Raw genomic sequence first — 24,294 nt, 5'->3', positions numbered from 1 at the left:
TGGCGTGGCGGCTACTATGCACGTATGAACATGTCTCAACACGCAGCAACAAGCAGCTTCCTGTGGTTCATTGTTGCATCATATTGCAAAACTTTCCTAGTACCCTTTGTATTTGTCAACAACTTCAAATTCTCGTGTGTTTCTTTCAAATGCACAGAGTGAGCTTTGATTTATTTCCATTGTGGAGCAACACACCTTTGAGACTCCTCTTTGATGAGGCAATAAAAAGTCTCCACTGTGTAGGATTGTAACTAATTCCTAAATAGTTCATTTAGTCATTTATATCACTGCCATAGAATCATCCTCAGAAAAGTAGGGGACTAGTTGTCATTCTCTCTGTCTGTACCATGAGAAAACCATCCCATATAGTAGAAGATTTTTAACTTAAGTCTAGAACAAGGAGTTCTGCAGATTCCCTTGGTAAATTTAAATCTTTTATCAGATCATTGAGTTCATGCTATGAAAACAGTTGAGGGCTGGACTCAATGTCTCCAGGTGTGTAGACTTCAGTTTCATCTTCAGAAGCTTCAACTTCAGCATGCTCTGCTGCTACAATCTCCAATATAATTGGAGGACATGGAATCAGCAGATTATCTCCATATGGGACGGTCTAATGGCAGATGGAATATTAGGATACATAATGCCCTTCTTACTCTTTGTATTTTATCTCTCTACATTAACTAAGCAAAAGTAAGTCATTACAGTGGTTTGTAGGCTCCTGCCAAATCAGGGGCATTGCAAATGGCATAACCTTCTTGTTACCATTTTACAACAATCTCAATGCTTCAACACAGGTTCAGCAAACTTTACGTGAAGCCTGAAGCCTTTATGAGCATCTTGGTGACCAGGATTGTTTATCTTGGTCACCAAGTTTCACTCCAAAATAATACACATTTTTTACAAATTCTGAAATATCTTGTCTTTGCTTGAGAACTACATGACAAATATAACAAAAAAACCCTTGCATGAAGACATTTTACTTACTTTTCAGCACAAGTTTGACATGATAGCCTCCAAAATAAACCGAGCTCATTCTGATAAACACTGCTGCATGACGCTCTCAAGGTCAATAAAATAAATGACTGAAGGCAGTGTTGCCAACATGTGAAGATTTAGTTTACAAATTCCCAGCATTTAATCCTAACTTAATAAGTTCAATACACTCATGACATGGAATCAGCTATTAAGTGATTTGTGAAAAAAAAGGTATGTGATAGAAAAAAACATTTCTAAAATCAGCATAAAAAAACTGATTTAAAAACAGCTATTAGTTTACAAACATCAAAAATCATGCAGGGTGGTGGTATCAAAATATGAAATTTTTGAAATGAATTTCTATATTTTATAAAATAATTTTTATTAATTAACACTATACAATACTTAACAGATATATAAATTATAATTTATCTATCTATTAATTTATCCATTTATATACCTATCTGTCTACTTATCTATCAAATTGTCTAATAGTTATCAGACATCTTGATATCAGGATACAGTGTAAAAATTAGAGTGTAAAATTTTTATATCAGATTATTGAGTGTAAGAATGGTAAAGGCTAGAATGAAATAGCTCTGTGGGAGTGTGGAACGGCAAAATTATTTATCAATTCTTCAAGATAAATTCAAAGAAAAAAGGTTCACAAAAATATAGACTGCAGTCATATAATTCTACTGTTCAACCTAATATACATCTATGTACTAGGTTAGACTGTATAACCATGACTGCATAACTATGTAAATACAGTTAACTTGCAAAAACTTGTGGAGAAAGGTCAACTATAAGGTTGCACATAAGAATGTGGCAGAGCCCAAAACCAGTACAACCATTTTTGAACATTTCTAGTTTTCTTTTTATTTTTTGTTTACTATACAGCCTTTAAAAATAAGATATTATTTTCATGTTTTTTTTGCAATTATTTAAAAAAAAAATTGAAAACCTTGTGCAGTGTTACAATAACAACATATTAGAAGCCCTACAGTACAGCCAGAAGTAGATATTTCTCTTTATAATTTTTTGGATGGTCACTGCCATAAGCTTTATGTATAAGAAATATTATATCCATTATTATATTACACACAGAAGATAATATTATATTATGAAAATCACTGTAGATAATATTATATAATGAAAATCACTGTAGATAATATTATATGGCGCCTCCGTAGCCAGGTGGGAAGGAGCAGCAGCAGTGCACAGCATACGCTTCTTGATTAGACCGGGGTTCGAGCCAGTCACCACCATATACGGAGGATGCTGAAAGGTCAAGGGAATGACCACCGCATATTCCCGGAGCAATATGGCCTTAGCTGCTAAAGCTCCTAAAAACCAAATAACAACAAATAACATAACATAATATTATATTATGAAAATCACTGTAGATAATATAATTATGTTATGAAAATTGCAGACTGATGGTTAGTTGCTTTAATGAAATATTAAAAGCACAATGTAAAAATTTGTCACTGCATATTTTTTCATTAATATTTCATGCATTCTCTGTGGGAAACTGAGAGCAGAACATTGAAGTTTATGGAAACATGAATGTTCCATAAATGTGAGTATCAATAAAAATGCTTTTCAGTTGCTCATGTAGATTTTCACATATCATTCAAAAGAAGCTTTATATGCTGCTACATTAAAATACTTTTGCATTAAATTCTTTTTCTATTTACTAATGCAGCAAACTCTTTAAAATCAGCATCCTCAGGGATTGAGTGGTGCCGGGTTTTAAAATTTTTTTGATCAAAGGTATACTTAATGGTTGATTATAAAAAGAATGCAGATCAAAATTAATAGATGGTAGAACACGTGATAAGTCTACAGTATATTAAGCTGACAATTGAAGTTGTATAATCTCATATAAATCGAAAAATTACCGATTGGGGGGGGGGTTGCCCCCGTAGCCAGGTAGGCAGGAGCAGCAGTGCGTAGCACACGCTTCTTGATTAGACCGGGGTTCGAGCCCGTGACTACCAAATACGGAGGATGCGGAAAGGTCAGGGAATGACCACCGCATATCCCCGGAGCAATATGGCCTTAGTTGCTAATGCTCCTAAAAACCAAAACAACAACAACCAATTATGGGAGTAATTGCTAATGTAACTAAGCATAGAAAGAAGGAAATATGTGAAGAATCACATAATGTTCTGTGACAGAGAAAAGTTAGATTAATAATTATAATCTGTAGTCCAAAATGGAGTTAAGCAATATTGAAGTGTTATCAGTAATTATTATAATTTATAGAATGTCTTAAATCCAAAGGTAGTTTCAGGTATAAATTTAAAGGTGAAAGGGTGTAGTAAGAATCCAATGTTGAAAAAATAGTAAATAAATCCAAGGATACAGAACTAGTTTAAATCCATTGATGAAAGAACATTAAATAATTTCAAGGATATAAATAACTTGGTAATTTTAGATCCAATGGTGGTGTAGTTAAGAATCCAATGATGAAAGAACAGGAAATAAGTTCATGGATATGAAGCTAGTTAAATCCAAAGATGGAAGAACATGAAATAATTCCAAGAAAAACAAATAACTGGATATCTCTAGACCCAGTAGTGGTGTAGTTAGGAGACTGTAGAAAGTAATTTATATAAAGATTAATGGCAATATTAAGTCACTAAAATCCAAAGGCGGCTATACAATTTCAGTAGAAGATAAATCCATAGGTAGATTTTAAAATCCACCTCTGGATTTATCTTCTACTGAAATTGTAATCTAATCATGTATAGAGTAGTAAGTTATCAAATCTTGTGTATACATTAAAGTAACTTTAATGCTTGAAAAATCCAAGACCCAAAGGAAGTTTTGCATAATCTACATATATTATAATCCATACCTGAAAACAAAATAGGAAATGCCAACAAAGACTCAACATGGGAAGTGAATTATAAGTAATTTCATGAAGGATTATTAAAACATATCAAATGAATACATGAGAAAAGTGAAAACTTAACAGTAGAAACTTAGTGAGTATAGAAACAAAGTAATCATTCCGAAGAAAATAATTACATCGGAAATCATGTATAGTTATTACTCCACCGGATTACATTACAACTTTACAAATATGATTAGAACTGACTAGTTCATAGAAAATTATAACTGAATTTATTTCTGATCAAATGGAAAATTATATTGAAACAGTATTTTAAAAAATAGATAGGGATGTTATTATTGATTAGCTTATTGTAAAGTAGTTGTAGAGCTTTGGTGAGCAATAAATGGTTACTACATATGTTAGCTAATCTGATAGTTTGAGTACAAATTATATTATGTATGTATGTTTTTACATATACGTGTATAGACATGTGGATTTAACACTTGTACAAACAATACTATATATATATATATATATATAATTATAATTATTGATAAAAGTAAAGAAAGTTAAAACGAAAGTAACTGTAACTAATATGTAAATAATATTTATGAGTCAATGCAGTTGCAAGCAATCATGCAATGCACCCATAATGTCTATAATATTACGGATAATATAAAGAAAATAGATCCAACAATAATACCATCAGGGACCTAAGACAACGAAAAAAAAATTATTACCGCTTTTTACCGACAATCTAGATGACGTCAACTGGGGCCAACCACCCAGAATGAAGGCAAAAAACGACAAGGTTCTCTGTTTCTGTGATGATCAATATATGCTAAGTAATTTAAATCTAAACCAAATATGAACCGGTATAGGCCGAAAATAAATCGAATTTAAATAAATCGAAAGATGATAATAAAATTTAGAAATATTAGAATCAAAGGTAAGAAATATAAGTAAAATATAAATGTAAGCATATATTAATCATCGTTGACCCGACAGAGAACGTAATTTAATGATTAAAATAAGATTAAATATATAATACATACTACATATTGACCGTATCTAGGACATAATGTAATAGTCGTCAAAATAACATGTGGTGCCCCCTATGTGATGGATACGGTAAAAATAAATAATTAAATTAAATTAATGCATAGAGAAACATGCAGATAGTAAGAAGAAAAACTAAAGGAGTAGGAATAATAGAACCTGAACTCCACAAAGGCGAAAAATAGTGGTATAGATAAGAAATAGTTTCTCCTACGTCCTCGGATTGCCCTAATAATTTCGGAGAAATAAAAATAAAGAGTGTAGGACAGTTTAAAGACATTACAAGATATAAGTTGTGTATAAGTATATAAGATATAAGATGTGTATAAGATATAAGTATTTCTAAATTTTATTATCATCTTTCGATTTATTTAAATTCGATTTATTTTCGGCCTATACCGGTTCATATTTGGTTTAGATTTCAATTACTTAGCATATATTGATCATCACAGAAACAGAGAACCTTGTCATTTTTTGCCTTCATTCTGGGTGGTTGGCCCCAGTTGACATCATCTAGATTGTCGGTAAAAAGCGATAATAATTTTTTTTTTTTTTGCGTTGTCTTAGGTCCCTGATGGTATTATTGTTGGATCTATTTTCTTTATATTATCCGTAATATATATATATATATGTATGTGACAGATGATGTTAAACATATGATAAAGACATACAAATTAATCCAAGCCATGTTTTATGCAAAATTTATAGTTTTTTTTTTTTTTTTTACTGAAAACTCCAAATATGAGAGGTTTGTTTGTTATTTGGTTTTTAGGAGCATTAGCAACTAAGGCCATATTGCTCCGGGATATGCAGTCGTCATTCCCTGACCCTTCCTCATCCTACGTATTTAGTGGTGACAGGCTCGAACCCCGGTCTAATCAAGAAGCTTATGCTACGCACTTCTGCTCCTTCCCACCTGGCTACGGAGGCGCCTACATGAGAGGTATTAGAACCTATAGTACTTAGTACCGTGCATGGGTTGAAGGTTGAGAAGATGAAAGAAGAAACTTGTTGACATTAGACTTGAACTGCTGTAGATTGTAATTTTCAGGAAATACATACGAAGGAAGGTTGTTCCAGAAAACGGCAGTTGAATGAATAAATGAGGAAGAAAAGTTGGTTCAGTGAGTTTGAAGTTGAACAGTAAAAGGATGCTGACTGGTTGCACCACACGTTTGGAATGCTTTGGAAGAGAGAGCAGGAATTACATAAGCCAATTCAGAAGAACAGTGCCCATGGAAGTATCTATAGAAAAGGCACAGAAACAGAACATCAATGAGACAGAGTGGAGAGACTCTGTTAGAGATGAGTCATTAATTAACTTAATTGCTCTCGTTTGAAAGGAATCTAGAAGCCTGAGAGAGGTTTTCGAGGCACTATACATAGGAACAATAGTCCATGGTAGGGCAGATTTGCGATTTGTGCAGAGTGAACAGCTGTTTGGACGAAAAGTAATGCTGAGAGCAAAACAGAAAATCCAGTTTTTTAGATGCAGAGGAAGCAATATTTGTAATGTGTTTATGTCAAGAGAGATCCAGAAGTCAGGGTAATCCCAATAGAAATATATGATCTTGGCTAGAAATCAGAGTGTCATAGAAAATAAGCATAGGAACAGAAGAATTATTTTTGCAAGATATAAAACAGGACTGAGTTTTATAAGGATTGAAATCAAATAAGTTATCTTTGCCCCACTGGAGAATTACCTGAAGATCAGCATTTAGGGAATTGGTAGTGGATATTCGAGAAGTTGAAGCTGTTTGTGCAGGGCAAGGTTTCTCAAATTGGAAAATGGAATGCAATTTGCTACCTTTAGCAAAACTATGGATAGGATTTCCTGTCAATGGAAGAAGGTTATTAATATACAAGAGGAAAAGACTGAGTGAATGAACTGAACCTTGGGGAACACCAGCATTATTTAGAAGACCTATGCCAAACACAATCAAAAGACTTTAAAGTGTCAAGAGCAACTGCTTGAGTTTTACCAAACATTTCCATTTAATTTGTCCATAGATGGATAACATAAGCCAGAATCACTATAATTTCTTCTCACAACCGACAAACTAATTAAGTCAGACTTTATTAAAATAAAATACAATGTGAAATATACATAAATAAAGCATTAAAACAGATATAAAACAAGATAGAAGCGTAAAAATACAAAAAAGCATTAAAATAAAGGAATAAAAATAGTAGCTTTTGGGGGTAAGGTGTCCCTTCATCAGCTAGTCAGTGTACGGTGAACTGAATATACATACATTGGTTAATATAACAGAAGAGTGAGCATGATCATAAAAACACAACTCTGGTGCTGGTGAAGCAGCATTACGCATGTGTAATGCACGCCAGTGCTCATCACACTGTAGAATGGCACACTTCAAAATGGGGTGTATATGAACTCCCCCTATTGTGATTCATAATATGATTTTGCAGCTAACAATGTGAAATGCCTCAAGCAATGAGCGCTGGCAGTAATCACACGGGTAGTTGATGATTTTAATGTTGCGACAGGGATTAAGGTTACGTTGCCTGACCCAATAATGCTCAGCAACAGCAGAGCGCTCCAAGTACAGAGCGCCACCTCATGCTCTAAAACACAATCTCTTAACCTCCTGGCAGTCTCAATCCAGACACATAATGTGGTAAATGGAACTGCTCCACAGAAAAGGGAGAATAGGTGTTTTCGCTCTGGATATGATAGAATGTAATTCTCCACCAGGGACTTGTACACATCTTATATGATAAGAGTATAAAATTCTAGCAAGATCCTCAGATGTAGGGGATGTAGGCAGTAGAGATAAACTAACTTTTGGGGGGGGGATATAATTGGGTTACAAAATTGTGGACTTGTAACTCACACTTATCCAAAACACCAGGAGGATAATTGCAATTAGATAGCTCTGTTCTTAACTTAGAAATCTCCAATTGCCTATCGCTAACAGAACTGGAATGCATCCACACATGGGTAAACAAAGTACGGGCAGTACTACACAAGTGTCCAGGAGTGTGTGCAGACCCATAATTAGTAAATTGGCCTGCACACAAGTTTCCTGAATACAGAGGTTGTAAAGTGTGTACCCACACGTTGGACCAAAACCTCTTCCTTTCTTAGAAAGGAAGAGGTTTTGGTCCAACGTGTGGGTACACACTTTACAGAAGTCATTGTGTTTCCAGCTCAATAGTAAATTGAATAAAGGGTGAAAGAGAATTGAGATACTGTAGGAGTTGAGTTTCTAATCCCTGAGGAACAACAGCAAAGACATCATCAACATACCGACACTATAGGGTGATGGGAACAAGTAAGTTCAAAAATACACAACCTTCAAATTCCTCCATAGCAATATTAGCTATGATGGAACTGATGGGGCACCTATAGCCGTGCCCTAGATCTGGCAAAACAAAGAGTTGTTAAATATGGTCTTGCTACTAGCAAACACAAATCACAGGCAGTGCAAATGTCATTAGTAGAGAGTAAGGCCCTGTCCTTCAAGGTAGTATCCCTATCCAAAAGTCACAAGCAAAAGGCTGTTGCTTGTGATAGGTGACTAAGGAAACCATGACCTTGCCCTTAAAAATGGTAAAATCCTTAATAATCTGTAAAAAGTGCACACTACTAGTGTGCACTTTTTACAGATTGTACCAATGTACAGTATGGTCAGTACTCCCAATAAGGGTGCTAACAGCCTGAGAATATATTTGGAAAGTTCATATGTGAGTGTGTTACAACATGAAACAATAGGTCACAAGAAAATACCAGATTTTTGGGAGTCCATGAAATGCTTGAACTTTTTCCTGATGGTTTTTATGCAGCATTACGCATGTGTAATTCTGCATCACCAGCACCAGAGTTGTGATTTTATGATCATGCCCAGTCTTCTTCTGTTATATTAACCAGTGTATATGCTCAGTGCATCGTATACTAACTAATGAAGGGACACCTCATCAGTTAGTTAGTGTATGGTGAAAGCTACTATTTTTATTCCTTTATTTTAAAACTTTTATTGTATTTTTAATATTTTTATCTTGTTTTATATTCGTTTTAATGCTTTATTCATGTATATTTCATATTGTATTTTATTTATTTCATTTTAATAAAGTCCGACTTAAACAGTTTGTCGGTTGTGATAGTGATATGCAGCCCAACAGCTGTTTTCTAATAAGCCAGAAAAATCACCAGTGGATCGACAATGATGGAATCCATACTGGCGAGTGTTGATCAGATGGAAGGTTTCTAGATTGTTTAGGAGTTGGCAGTTAATTGATTCCTCCATTACTTTAGAAAGAGTGGAAGTAAGTGCAATGGGATGATAATTGGATGAGAGAGATTTGTCACCCTTTTTAGGAACTGTCTGGATATGAGCAAATTTTGAAGCAGAGGGGAAAACACCTTTGGAAAGAGAAAGTGAAAAAAGGCGACGCAGAACAGGAGTAAGTTCAGGAGCACAGATTTTAAGAATAAGTGAAGAAATACCATTAGGACCTGGAGCTTTCTTATCATCAAAAATTGTTCAAAATCCTTCTGGCGTTCTTTTGACGGAAGACCACAGGAGGCACTGAATGGAGTCAATGCGCCATAAAAAACCAAATCAAATCAAAATCAAACTGAATGGAGTATAATGGGAATGGTGGAGGTGGTTTACCAAGATCATCAATACACAAGTTGAAAGAAAAATATGATGCTAGCAGGTCAACTTTATCTTTGGCTGAAGTGGCAGTAGAACCAGGGTCGTGCAAATGAAGGATTGCATTGGATGTGCCACACCAGGGCCCCCCGATCTAGAGGACCTAATTGAGGGAGCCATCAAAGTCTCAGCACAAATAAATGAGGCCCCTTAACCCCTTTTTGCATCCAGGCCCCCAAGTACCTTTGCATGGCCCTAAAAAGAACTATGGTTTTGACAGAGGTGGGAACAGAGATTGGCAAAAGTTGCAGCCAATAGCTTTGGCAAGAGACCAGAATGCTCAACTACCATTTGGACAAGAAACAGGTTTTATACTTTTAGACTTTTTGAAATCTGGTTAGGACTGATTAATAACTGCTTTACAATTGTTGCAAGCTTTGGTGTAGACAGAAAATGAACCTGGAAATTTGGATACAAGCTAATTACGATATGCAACATTCTAACCTTGAACAGCCTTAGCACATTATTGGAAAGCCAAGGTTTAGATAAAGGATGAGATTTTAAAGTGGAGTGTGGAATAAAGGATTTCATTATGACATCAGAAGACTTGAAACAGTAATCCGACGAAGGAAAAGAAGAAACAATCACCAGTGTTTGTTTCTTCGATCATCCCATTTTGCATTCTTATACTGCCAAACAACACGAGTTTCGGAATGGCAACAGAGAAAGGCTCCAGTGGAGAAGAGACCATTATCAAGTTGTGACCTGCAGTGCCTAGAGGACCACTCACCTCGACCGTGTACTTTTTTGTGAGAAAAAGATGAAGTGTGTTGGCTGCGTGATTAGGATTGTCTGATAGGTAAACAAACAATCTGTGCAGGGTCATTAGTAATTGCAAAACCCTCAGCATCTTGACCAGCTGGATCCATGTGACTAGAAAACGGAAGACAACTGGAATTGTGAACATTAAAATCACCAAGGAAAATTTGCTCACTGCTAGAAAAGTTGGACTGGAGAAAGCCAAGCTTCAAATAGAGGAAGTCAAAGAGTTCCAAGTGATTAGTGGAGTTGGGAGAATGATATAGGTAACAGATGAATTTGTCAGAATGTGGTAGAGAGATTTTAAGCAAGAGAAGATTGAAAAGAGGAGATTCCAAATTACTAAGTCTCTGACAGGGAATATTGGAACAGACATATGCATATGAGGCAAAAGGAATCATACAGCGAATAATTTGGGAAGCTGAGATGAGCAGTGGTTGAATCAACTGATAACTGGGATTCTTTCAGAAAATGTACATGGGTGTTTGGCAGACTGTAAGTGGAAATGGACATCACTGAAATTACAACTGAGACCACTTATATTTGTGAAATGAATGAGGAAGTGTTTGGGATGTTTAGATCTTTTTGCAAATAAGTTTGTTTTATTATTTTGACAATTCATGGTGTATTCAGAAGTAAGAAATGGTGGCAAGGACATGCTGTATGAAGTACTGTACCCTCAAAATGTAAGGAAGATTGGATATTGCCATAACGTCCATCATAACCTCAAAAGACATCAGTCATAGTGGAGTCCCTCAGGGCTCAGTGTTGGGTCCATTATTGTTTTCTGTATTTATAAATGATATTGATGATGGTATATCGGGATTAATGTCCAAGTTTGCAGACGATACAAAGGTTGGCAGGGTTGTCAAGGACACTACTGACACTATGCTGCTGCAACAGGATCTGGAAAGGTTGAGCAGATGGGCTGAGAGGTGGCAAATGAAGTTTAACATTGACAAATGTAAAGTACTACACATGGGAAACAGCAACCCCAGAGCAACGTATCAACTCTGTGGTACAACACTGACAGTGATAGAGAATGAAAGGGACCTGGGGGTGGTTGTGCAGGCAGATATGAAGTTCTCTGAGCAGTGCAGACGGGCTGCAAGAGTAGCTCATGGAGTATTGTCAATGATATACAGGAATTTTTCCAGCAGGGATAAGGAGGTGATTATTCCATTGTATAAGGCGATGGTCAGGCCACACCTAGAGTACTGTATACAGGTCTGGAGGCCTCATTTCAAGAAGGATGTAGAGCTGCTGGAACGAGTACAGAGAAGGGCAACAAGATTAGTGAATGGAACAAAGGGGTGCTCTTACGAAGAAAGGCTTAAGTTTTGCAAATTACAGTGTCTGGAGACTAGGCACCAGCGAGGTGATCTGATAGAGGTGTATAAAGCCTTGAATGGTTTAAGCATGCTCAATGCTGATGGGATTCTTCCTCTAGCTCAGAATAATCACCTGAGAGGGCATAAATTCAAATTGAGGAAAGACAGATGTAGGATAGACGTGCGGAAATTTGCCTTTAGCCAGCGGGTGGTTGGTTGGTGGAACAGACTTCCATCCCTTGTGGTGGAGGTTGATAGCCTAAATAAGTTTAAGGCTCAGCTGGACAGGTATTTTGAACGAACAGAGGGGTGAAGTGGAAGTGGTTTTTTTTTTTTTTTTTTTTTTTTGGCTGATGCTGCATAAGCTTGCTTTCTTGCATCAAATGCCTCTACTAATGCTAATGCTAATACTGCATGATGGAACAGATTCCATTGCCAGAGCTTTGCTCTGGAGACTAAATATGGATTCCACCACTTCAAGTCTCCAATAAGCAAAGTGGTGTTATTGCTCCGGTTGATAAGAGTCATCTACCACCTAGTAGTGTCTGATAACACAGAGGAGCAGCATTCTTCTGTGCAATGTGGGCACCACACCTCAACTCCTGCTTATGTTGGTTCGCACCTAGGTAGTACCTCCAATATACCGGGTGCCATATTTAAGGACTTGCACATAGGGATTATACCTATGTGCAAGGGTTATTAACAGTCACACCATTGTGAAGGTGTGAGCAGAGGATTTGGCTGTCACAGACTGACTGGACTTTGCCATAATTAGGTCCACACAACTCAAGTGTCACCCGAATATCAGTTCGATTTCAGACTCTCAGGTATGCCAAACATTCCAAGTCCCACTTCTGTGACTGAACATTTAAAATAATTAGCAAAAAATATATATATAAGTAGCAAAATTGAGTAATTTGAGGGTGAATGAAACTTTCTATAACAGAATAAACTGTACATTAAAACAATAGAGATACACAAAGAAATAGCCTATATCAGAGGCTATTAATTTTTTCCCTGTCATTATGTTTGGCAATACAATAGTTTAACTGTGAAATAAAAAAAAATAAAAAAGTGCAAGTATGAATGGTTACTAATTAGTTTATGATAATTAGTACATTTTATTAATATTAAAACCATACAGTTAAACCCATTTTATTATGTATAAGTATGGTGCAAGAGCATCAATAATACATAGCCAAATCTGAATGAACAGAATATTAGCAAAGCAGCATTGTTTTAAGTTATATCTCATATTGTGAATACCTTCACGAGTTGCCATGATATTGCACTACTTCGAATAAGTAATGCTTCACCTGAGGAGAAGACTAATGTTACTTATTCTCAGATGGATACCACCACCCAGACGGCACCGTTTTGAAATATGATATGGGATAAAGTTCTCGGTTATACTCATACTATCCCTATTAGACTTAGAAAAGAGATAAAGATGTAGGAAGGTGATAGTAGGAGAGGTAGAGGAAGGAAATGCCGTAGAGGGAAGAAAGGGACAGTTGCTCCTTCAACTCACACTCAAAGCTCATATGTTCCTTGAATAGACAACGCTTCCCCAGTAGAGAAGACTGTTGTTACATGTTCGAGGAACCCAGCTCCTTCGACTCACACACAAAGCTCATATATTCCTCGAATAGGCAACGCTTCCCGAGTAAAGAAGATTGTTGTTACCTATTCGAGGAAACTCAGTGGCCATCAGGCCCCCCAGATGGCACCGTTTCAAAGCTTGTTGGCTTTCTTCGATGGGTGGGCAGGTACCAGAGTGATGCAATGATGGAAAAACAGTTATGAAGTATAACTCCACAATATGTAGGTGCCTCTGGGAATGACCACCACATATCCCCGGAGCAATATGACCTTAGTTGCTAATGCTCCTTTAAAAAATAAAAAAAACAATATGAGAGATGCCTGATGGTGTATGATGTATTTAGACTATAAATCATTTAGGGTGTAAGCCTCAAGCTATGGAAAAGTCTAGACTATGTATAAGTATGGTGCAAGAGCATCAATAATACATAGCCAAATCTGAATGAACAGAATATTAGCAAAGTGGCATCGTTTTAAGTTATATCTCATATTGTGAATACCTTCACTGAGAATAAGCAACATTCGTCTTCTCCTCAGGTGAAGCGTTACTTATTCGAAGTAGTGTAATATCATGGCAACTCATTGTGAATGTATTCACAATATGAGCTATAACTTAAAACGATGCCGCTTTGCTAATATTCTGTTCATTCAGATTTGGCTATGTATTATTGATGCTCTCGCACTATACTTATACACAGTCTAGACTTTTCCATAGCTTGAGGCTTACACCCTAAACACTTTATAGTCTAAATACATCAGGCATCTCTCATATTGTGGAGTTATACTTCATAACTGTTTTGCCATCATTGCATCACTCGGGTACCTACCCACCCACCGAAGAAGGGCCAAATAGTCCTGAAACGGCATCACTTGGGTACCTACCCACCCACCGAAGAAGGGCCAAATAGCCCTAAACGGCACCAGGGGGAGCCTGATGATGTCCGGAGTTTCCAAGAATAGGTAACAACAGCCTTCTCCACTGGCGAAGCGTTGCCTATTCGAGGAGTTTATGAGTTGTTGAGTGGTGTGAGTTGAAGGAGTTACTGTCCCTTTCATTCTTCTACACCGTTTCTTTCCCTCTTCCACTCCTACTATTACTTTCCCTCTACCTTTTTGCTTCTCTAAGTCTAATAGGGACAAGTGGATAGTTGAGTTATTATCCCATACATATACAAAATAGCCCTGAAACGGTGCCATCTGGGTGGTGGTATCCATCTGAGAATAAGTAACATTAGTCTTCTCCTCGGGTGAAGCATTACTTATTCGAAGTAGTGCAATATCATGGCAACTCGTCGTGAAGGTATTCACAATATGAGATATAACTTAAAATGATGCCGCTTTGCTAATATTCTGTTCATTCAGATTTGGCTATGTATTATTGATGCTTTCGCACTATACTTATACATAGCCTAGACTTTTCCATAGTCTTGAGGCTTACACCCTAAACACTTTATAGTCTAAACCCATTTTATTCTAATTAGAGATAAAATAAACTTTTTGGACAGACATTATAAGACTACTGAAGATGAAACGAATCTTATAATAAATCTTAATACATTATAATATAATGTTGTTTCATGCAGATCAGAGCTCCCGGCCCTGCAACTCAGAGAAGTGCATCATATGGGCCACATAATTTTGCTTAGATTACTGCTTCTCAACACATTATAACTTTTTATCTGGTGAAACAATTGAAAGCGGTTTGAGATCTAGCTGTATTCATTTAGATTGAACCCCAAAAGCAGCTGATTGCAAATCAGACTATCTCAGCTGATGAGAAATTTATGTTATGTTCACATAAATTTCTCAACATTTAGTAAAAATAAAAGTCCAGTGTTATTATCTGACATACATCGAAAACAGGTACATTACTAACTTCACCAATTTATCATCTGGGTCTATGGAGGGAAGCATAATTCTTAACACAGTTCTCTGACTACAGAGATAATTGGGGAATTGATGCAGATGATTATAACATTAGAAATAAATGAATTAACTTGTCAAAAATCCTTGTTACATTAATCAATTTAATATTATTTAACTTAATACTAATTCAATGATAGCAGTTAATAGCAGTAAAACTGTTTTTTATTATAAAAAACAAATTCTGTGAGTAACTTTTTTCTTCTACCTTCTTTTTTTGGTTTATTTCCACAGTATAGAAGTTGGTCTATTTTAAATGGTTTTAATCTTTCAGCAACTCCTTGACCTAAGCAGGAAAAAAGAAAACAGATTATAATTTCATAAATAATTGCATATTTCTGTATATTTAATGCAGACAACTACCTAAATTTGAGTGGCTTCACCCTGAATGGAAAAATGTTCCATTTTACAATGCTCTGCTGTTACTACAAATGTTATTGCTGTGACATCTGCAGAATTGATTAAAAAGGCATAACTCTTCTCTAAATAAAACAATGAGCTGAAATAAATTTAATTACTTGTTTCAGTGTGTATCCTAAAACCTGTTTTGTATACTTGTACAGAATTAACATACTGTATCATATTAAAATATAATACAATATAGTATGTTAAACATTATGTATTTTATAATATAAAATACATCATTTTTACTTGCTGCTATGCTAAAACATTAAATAATGGAAATACAACTTCTGTAAATTTTCACCTGCTTTATAATCAGTTCTGTACTGCTTCATGCAACTCACTCAAATGAGCATAGTGGGGTGGAGACATCAAAGAGAGGAAGAGACAGTAATGAAGTGATTATAAGTTGATAGTCACACTGGCAATCTCAGAATTGTTTTGCATGTAGTTAGGCATTTGTTTACTTTAGGGATTTCTGAAATATATGCAACAGAGCTAAGAATGAAAATAAGGTGTATTAAAAAAGAAACTGGCACTGAGCATTTATAAGCTTTAAAGAAATCAGTATACTGCATTTCATTTGACCTTATGGAGTAGTTTCACTGGATGAACTGTAGTCATCTTCTGTTTCGTCAATATAATTAGGAAGTCTATAACTTTATTTATACCGAAAAGAGAGGTTTTTTTTTTTTCTGGGATTATTTTGGAAAGTTCTGACTGCGCTACATAAGATATTATATTCTGCATGTGTGAGAAATATTTTTGTGAGATTTGCTGTGACTCTGGTAGCTCCCTGAACTAGCAATACAATTTTGTCTGTAGTGCTCTGAATACACTGTGGTAAGACTGAGGTCTTCACAGAGAACTTCCCTTCAGTAAGTTCTCTGTGTAACACAAATTGGCAAAAAAAAAAAAAAAACTAAATTGGTAAAATAAGTTTATGACAATTCGTCTTGCTCACATATTTATAACTGGTCTGCAAGATTTTGAGGTGGCTGTAAAGAGCTGTGAGATCAGCACTGTGGATGTCCAGCAATGCTTCAAACCCCAGAAACATCAAAAAAGTTCATGCATTAATTCTATCAAGTGATGTGATCACTTTCTTCAATAGCAAGAGAATCATTCAAAAGGAATGTGTTTCACCAAGTAAAAGTGCAAATAAGGATCATTTGGCTAAAATAATTCATGGAGTAAGGCCTCAGTTTTGAGAAAAAAAGGAGCTAGTTCCTTTGGAATGACCATGCTTGGCCACATTCTGTGCTGATTTCAAGGAGTTTTTGGCTAAGTGTGGAATTGTGCAGCTAAACTACCCACTCTTGATTTATCCCCCCCAGGACTATTTGTTACCAAAAATTAAACACACACTGAAAACTTGGCAATGTGAAACAGAGGATATTAAAAGAAATATGACAAAGGAATTAAGTAGCATTTTTTAAAAACATCAGTCTAGATGTGTTTAAAAAATGTTTTCAATAGCTCTCATAAGTGTATTGACTTAAGCAGCAACACACTTGTACAAGTGTGTAGCTGCTTAAGGCAATTACTTTAATATTAAATATTTAAAATGTTTTTAATATTAAAAGCTTCTTTTCATTCTAAGATCTGGTTTCTTTAATTTGGCTTACTCCTGGAACTTAATTATCAAACTTATAGTTATCCTATAAATATATAATGAGTGAGCACTTTATTAGTCACATCTAGATAGTAATGAGCAGGTTGCATTTGAGCTCTCAGAAGCTTTCACACATCCTTAGGTTCATGCCATGAACCCAAGGATGTGTGAAAATAATGCCACAGGCATGCTGGTCAAAGTTAATTCAACTGTTTCCTCAGTTTATGAAGATTGTTAGTTAGTTAGTTATTTGGTTTTTAGGAGCATTAGCAACTAAGGCCATATTGCTCCGGGATATGCGGTGGTCATTCCCTGACCTTTCCACATCCTCCGTATTTGGTGGTGACGGGCTCGAACCCCGGTCTAATCAAGAAGCGTGTGCTACGCACTTCTGCTCCTTCCCACCTGGCTACGGAGGCGCCATATGAAGATTGTATGGTTGCAGATCTCTGCTCTGAAGAGCTCATTACACCTCATCCCATTAGTACTAGTAGTGGCAAATGATGCAAGAAAGCATCATTACATCACCTGTCCATCCCCTCCAATAGTTTGTCTAGTTCTTCCTTTAATTTATTCAAACTACCCACTTTCACAGCACTATATGGAAGTTTATCACCTACCTGCTGGCTGAAGGCAAACTTCTGTACATCTATCCTGCAACCATCATGCCTCAATTTCAATTTATGTCCCCTTCACATGTGTAAGAAGGAGACAAACAAGAGGAAGAATGACATCAGCACTGAGCTTGCTCAATCCATTCCAAGCCTTAAACACATCAATCAGATCACCTTTGTAGGTGCGTAATCTCCAGTTTGAAGCACTGATGCCTTTTTTGGTAAGAACACCCATTAGTTCCACTCACCAATCTCACTGCTCTTCTCTGCACTTGTTTCAGTAGATCCACATCCTTTTTAAAATGAGACCTCCACACCTGTATGCAGTACTCAAGATGTGGCATGACCACTGACTTATACAATAGGATATTCACCTCCTTATCCCTGCTATCAAAATTCCTGTATATCATTGACAAAACTCCATGAGCTGTCCTGGCAGCCTATCTGCACAGCTCAGAGAACTTCATATCTCACTGAACAATTATCCCCAGGTCTTTTTCATTTTCCACCACCTTTAGTGTAGTACCACACAGTTGGTACATTAATCTGGGATTAGAGCTACCCATATGCAGTACCTTGCATTTGTCAATATTAAACTTCAATTGCAATTTCTCAACCTAATTTTTCTAGATCTTGTTGCAGTAGCTTACCTTGATTACTGACATTAACCACAATGCCAACCTTTGTATCATCTACAAACTTAGACATTAAGCTTGATATACCCTGGGGAATACCACCGATAACATTGTCCATTGATGACCACTCTGTCTTCTCCCAATCAACTATTCTTTTAACCATAGCAGTAACTTGCCCTTAATGCCAGACTACTCCAATTTGTACAGCTATATTTTATGTGCTTTTTTTTTTTTTTTTGTTAGTTGTTGGCGCATCAGCTTCTGTGGCCATGATGCACCTCCCAAAGTTTTCGCATTTTACTCTGATCCAAGCCAGAGGCAGGATTCGAACCCGTGACCTTTGGGTTGCCAGGCAGGCACTTTACCCACCTAGCTAGCCCGGTCGTCGTATTTTATGTGCGACAGTATTAATAGATTTCCTGAAATCCAAGTATATGATATCAAAATTAATTTTTACATTTAGTTCAAATGTTACTGCATCACAGTTCCTATGGTACTGCATCATTCACTCAGATTGGTCACACAAAATCACCTCTTAACAAATCCAAGCTGTGACTACAGTATAATTGCATTCCTGTCTAGATGGTCCTGCATTACTTCTTTAACTAGAGACACCATAATTTTTCCTGGAGGAGAGGTTAAGCTAACAGGTCTGAATTACGCATATCACCTTAGCATTAGCATTAGCAGAGGCATCTGATGCAAGAAAGCAAGCTTATGCAGCATCAGCCAAAAAAAAAAAAAAACCCACTTCCACTTCACCCCTCTGTTCGTTCAAAATACCTGTCCAGCTGAGCCTTAAACTTATTTAGGCTATCAACCTCCACCACAAGGGATGGAAGTCTGTTCCACCAACCAACCACCCGCTGGCTAAAGGCAAATTTCCGCACGTCTATCCTACATCTGTCTTTCCTCAATTTGAATTTATGCCCTCTCAGGTGATTTTTCTGAGCGAGAGGAAGAATCCCATCAGCATTGAGCATGCTTAAACCATTCAAGGCTTTATACACCTCTATCAGATCACCTCGCTGGTGCCTAGTCTCCAGGCACTGTAATTTGCAAAACTTAAGCCTTTCTTCGTAAGAGCACCCCTTTGTTCCATTCACTAATCTTGTTGCCCTTCTCTGTACTCGTTCCAGCAGCTCTACATTCTTCTTGAAATGAGGCCTCCAGACCTGTATACAGTACTCTAGGTGTGGCCTGACCATTGCCTTATACAATGGAATAATCACCTCCTTATCCCTGCTGGAAAAATTCCTGTATATCATTGACAATACTCCATGAGCTACTCTTGCAGCCCGTCTGCACTGCTCAGAGAACTTCATATCTGCCTGCACAATCACCCCCAAGTCCCTTTCATTCTCTACCACTGTCAGTGTAGTACCACAGAGTTGATACGTTGCTCTGGGGTTGCTTTTTCCCATGTGTAGTACTTTACATTTGTCAATGTTAAACTTCATTTGCCACCTCTCAGCCCATCTGCTCAACCTTTCCAGATCCTGTTGCAGCAGCATAGTGTCAGTAGTGTCCTTGACAACCCTGCCAACCTTTGTATCATCTGCAAACTTGGACATTAAGCTTGATATACCATCATCAATATCATTTATAAATACAGAAAACAATAATGGACCCAACACTGAGCCCTGAGGGACTCCACTAATAACATTAGTCCACGATGAGCAGTGTCCATTGATTACCACTCTCTGTCTTCTCCCCCTCAACCACCCCTTTATCCATAGCAGCAATTTGCCTCCAATGTCACACTGCTCCAATTTGTGCAGCAGTCTTCCATGTGCAACAGTATCAAAAGCCTTTCTAAGATCCAAGTATATAATATCAAAGTTATTCCCTGCATCCAGTTCTTTTGTGACTGCATCATAGTATCCAATCAAGTTAGTCAGGCAAGACTTCCCCTTAACAAAACCATGCTGTGTCTGAGCTATAACTGAAGTCTTGTCTAAATGATCCTGCAGTGCTTCTTTAACCAGTGCCTCCATTAATTTTCCTGGAACAGAAGTTAAGCTCACAGGTCTATAATTACTTGTGTCAGCCTTTGATCCTCCTTTGTGAATTGGGGTCACATTTGCACATTTCCAGTCTATGGGTACCTCCCCTGAGTCCAAGGAAGCTCTCATAATTATGGCTAAGGGTTTGCTTACTTCCTTTGCTGCCTCCTTTAATATAACTGGATAGATCCCATCCACCCCGGGTGCCTTTCTTGTGTTTATCTTCAACAGTTTCTCCTCCACTTTACTCCCAGTTATTTCAAGATTCTGTAGCTTACTGCTAGAGTTGAATACACCGCTGGCATTCCCCTTGCTGAATAACTCCTCATGTGTGAATGTCGATGCAAAATATTCATTTAGTTTGTTAGCTACCTGAGCAGGATCATCAACAGTTGACCCATCAATATCAAGTGGACCAATCTGATTCATCCCCTTCCTTCTAGAGTTTACATAAGTAAAGAACTCTTTGCTGTTTTTCTTTGCATCCCTTGCCAAGGATTTCTCGTAATCTGCCTTCGCCTGCCTAACCTCCTTTGTAACTTGGTTGCATATCAACTTGTATCTATCATAGGCTTCTGTGTCATGTGTTAATTTGTAAGTATCCCATGCATTTTTCTTCTCTGCCATATGCCTCATTAGTTCATCTGACATCCATTTTGGCCTAAACCTTGAACAATATTTCTTAGTTGGTATGTAAAGCCTAGTAGCTTCCAAGATAAGTTCTTTGAATGCTTCCCATTTTGAATTTGCTGTTGGTAACATCATCAGTTGGTCCAACTGTACAGAATTTAAATACTGTCTCAGTCCATCGTAGTCGCCTTTACGGAAGCAATAACCCTTCCCTTTACCCCTAATGGTAGTTACCTCTTTCAGTAAATCCCACTTCAGCACACTGTGATCACTGCCACCTAGTGGTTCATTTATCTGCAGATTCTTAATGCATGAAGAATCACTGCTGATAATCAAATCAAGAGTATTACTCCCTCTAGTTGCCTCCCGAACATGCTGATGTAGAAAACAATCATCCAATAAATCCACAAAAGCCCTGCTAGTGTGTGAGTAACCAGCCCCCAAATTCCAGTCAATATCTGGGAAATTAAAATCTCCCATTATAAGACTCTCTGATTTACTGGCCCACTCTATTTCCCTGTACAGTTCCTTATTATACTCATTAGAGTCATTAGGCCTATAGCACACTCCTACTCTCAATTTTGATCTCCCAATGCTTATGTCACACCAAACTGACTCAACACTGCACTGTCCAGCGATGTCGACTGGCTTCACTTCCTTGGTTTTTATGTGTTTCTTAACTAATAGCATAACCCCTCCCCCCTTCCTATCCTGTCTATCCTTTCTGTAGACGTTGTACTCCCCAAATTGCATTTCTGCATCCCTTATATCTGTGTGACACCACGTCTCTGATATCCCAACAATATCTGCCTTTGATGTTTTGAGCAATACCTCAAATTCATCAAATTTATTTACTAAACTCCTAGCATTGGTGTACACGCAAGTATACCTGCACCTGTTTCTATTCTTAGCTACCCTAACACAACCCATGTGTTTACTTGTACCGCAATGGCTCCCAGCAGTCTCTGAAATACCATGCATCTTGTTTTTCAGGCTTCTGCTCATTCTAATAGAAGCAGTGCAAGAATCTCTTTCACCTCTGCCAGTGGCTACTGTCAATCTATTGGTCTTTGTCTCCCCCCAAGCTAGCAGTTTTCCGACCCACCTAACACTGCCTCGATAGCATCAGCAAATATTCTTGCACCCTTTCTATTTAAGTGTATCCCATCCCTGTAGAAGCAATCTCTCCTGTTAACAAGTACAGTCCAGGCTGAAAAAAATTCTACCCCTTGAGCCTTGCACAATCTTTCCAGGGCCGAATTGATCGACAAGGCTCTCATCATATACTCCCTCCTATCGTGTCTGGGCAGAATTGCAGACACTTTCAAATTCAACCCTAATTCTCGGCTTTTGTTCAACAGTGACCTGTACTTGTTAAGTAATTCTGCCGGTCTCCTACTCTTAATATTATTAGTGCCAACGTGTACAACTATATCACCTTTTGTGCCCTTAAAAGATGATATTCGCTCTACAACGTCATCAACCTTTGCCCCTGGCAGACATACCCTGGTCCTGTTCCACCTATCTTTTTTACAAAGCATGTTCCCCGTTTCCCTGACAATAGAGTCACCAACAACTACTAGTTCCTTCGGGACCAGCGCATTCTGCCTTAGGGGTTGTCTCTGTGTCACGCGATGCCCAAGTGCAAGCTCTGGCGTTGATGTGGGCAGCTGAGAGCTTAATGGGCCCCTCAATTTAGTTTCTTCGAGGGCATCCACCCTGTCCTTCAAGCTCTCATATAGGCCCACAAGAACGCCGAGTTGTTGCCTGATATTGATACACTCCTTGCATCGCGCACACACAAAGACATCCCCCTTGGCAGTATCATGTCCCGTACCCGATTGCTCTGCAAACATCAAGCAAACAGTGCATTTTATACCTTTTGATCCCCTCTTTATGAATTGGTGATATATTTGCACATCTTCAGTCCCCTGAATCCAAAACTGTTCTCATAATTATGCCTAAGGGTATTCTTACTTCCTTTGCTGGTTCCCTTAATATAATTGGACAGATCTTCTCCACCCCAGGTGTCTTTTTTATGTTAGCTTCAACAATTTCTTTTCCACTTTCCTCACAGTTATCAGAAAATCGCTCAGCTCCCTGTTAAATTTTGTTGAACTTTTTGCACCTTCCCTAAAGAATCCCTCATGCATGAATGTAGAAGCAAAATATCTATTCAGTTTTTCAGCAACCTGAGCAGGGTAATCAACAGGTAAACTATCGACATCAAGTGGACAATGTAATTGAACCCCTTCATTCTACTGTTAATATAAGTAAAGAAGTCTTTCCTGAATTTCTTGACAATTTTTTATTTTCTTTGCCAGAGATTTCTCATAATCTGCCTTAGCTTGCCTAACTCCTTTGGGACTTGATTACAGACTACTTTATATCTACCGTAGGCTTCTGTATCACCTAATCATTTAAATGCATCCCATGCATTTTTCTTCTATGCCACAAGTCTTATCAGTTTTTCATCCATTTAAGTCTAAGCCTTGAACAGTATTTCTTAGTTGATACAAAAAGCCTAGTAGCTTCTCAATCACTTAACCCAAATGCTTCCCATTTAGAATTTGCTGTTGGTGACATCATCAGACAGTCCCACTGTATAGAATTTAAAAACTGTCTGAGACCACTGTAGTCACTTCTATGAAAGCAAAATCCCTTGCCTTTACTCTTGACAGTAGATATGTCTTTAAGTATATCCCACATCAGTACACTGTGATCACTGCCACCCAAAAGGTAATGATCTTCTACATTAAGAGTTTTAATGCATGAAGAATCACTGCTGATAATCAGATCAGATCGAGAGCACTGCTTCCTGTTATTGCTTCTCTAATATGCTGCTGTAGAAAACAGTCATCTAATAAATCCACAAAATTTCCTATAATGTGTGTGACCACCCCAAAAGTTCCAGTCAATATCTGGAAAGTTAAAATTCTCCATTATAAGATATTCCAATTTACAGCTCACTCTATTTCTCTGTATAGCTGTTTGTTATACTCATTACTCTTTAGGCCAATAAAACACTCCTACTCTCATTTTTGTTTTCCCAATGCTTTCACAGCAAATTGATTCAACATTGCACTGGCCACCCATGTCAACTGGATGCACTGCCTTAAATTTAATATGCTTCTTAGGTTAGAACATAACCTCCGCCCTGTCCTGTCTATTCTTTCTATACACATTTTGTTGTTGTTTGTTAATTGGTTTTTAGGAGCA

General features: G+C 37.4%; 1 protein-coding gene across 3 annotated transcripts in view; it reads right to left on the bottom strand.

Moving 5' to 3' along the window:
* LOC150081492 (glyoxylate reductase/hydroxypyruvate reductase-like) overlaps nt 1-24,294 on the bottom strand; it is a 240,693-nt gene that overhangs the window by 77,473 nt on the left and 138,926 nt on the right. For all 3 annotated transcript variants that reach the window (XM_090379326.1, XM_090379328.1, XM_090379327.1), the window contains one exon: nt 15,382-15,459. In XM_090379326.1, coding sequence (XP_090235452.1) covers nt 15,382-15,459 — 78 coding nt within the window. The remainder of the gene's footprint in view (nt 1-15,381; nt 15,460-24,294) is intronic.

This window comes from Mastigoproctus giganteus, chromosome 8, assembly GCF_048544385.1.
Source record: "Mastigoproctus giganteus isolate SK-2022 chromosome 8, ASM4854438v1, whole genome shotgun sequence".
In the NCBI taxonomy this organism is placed as follows: Eukaryota; Metazoa; Arthropoda; class Arachnida; order Uropygi; family Thelyphonidae; genus Mastigoproctus; species Mastigoproctus giganteus.
This window is presented reverse-complemented; position numbering and strand designations above follow the sequence as displayed.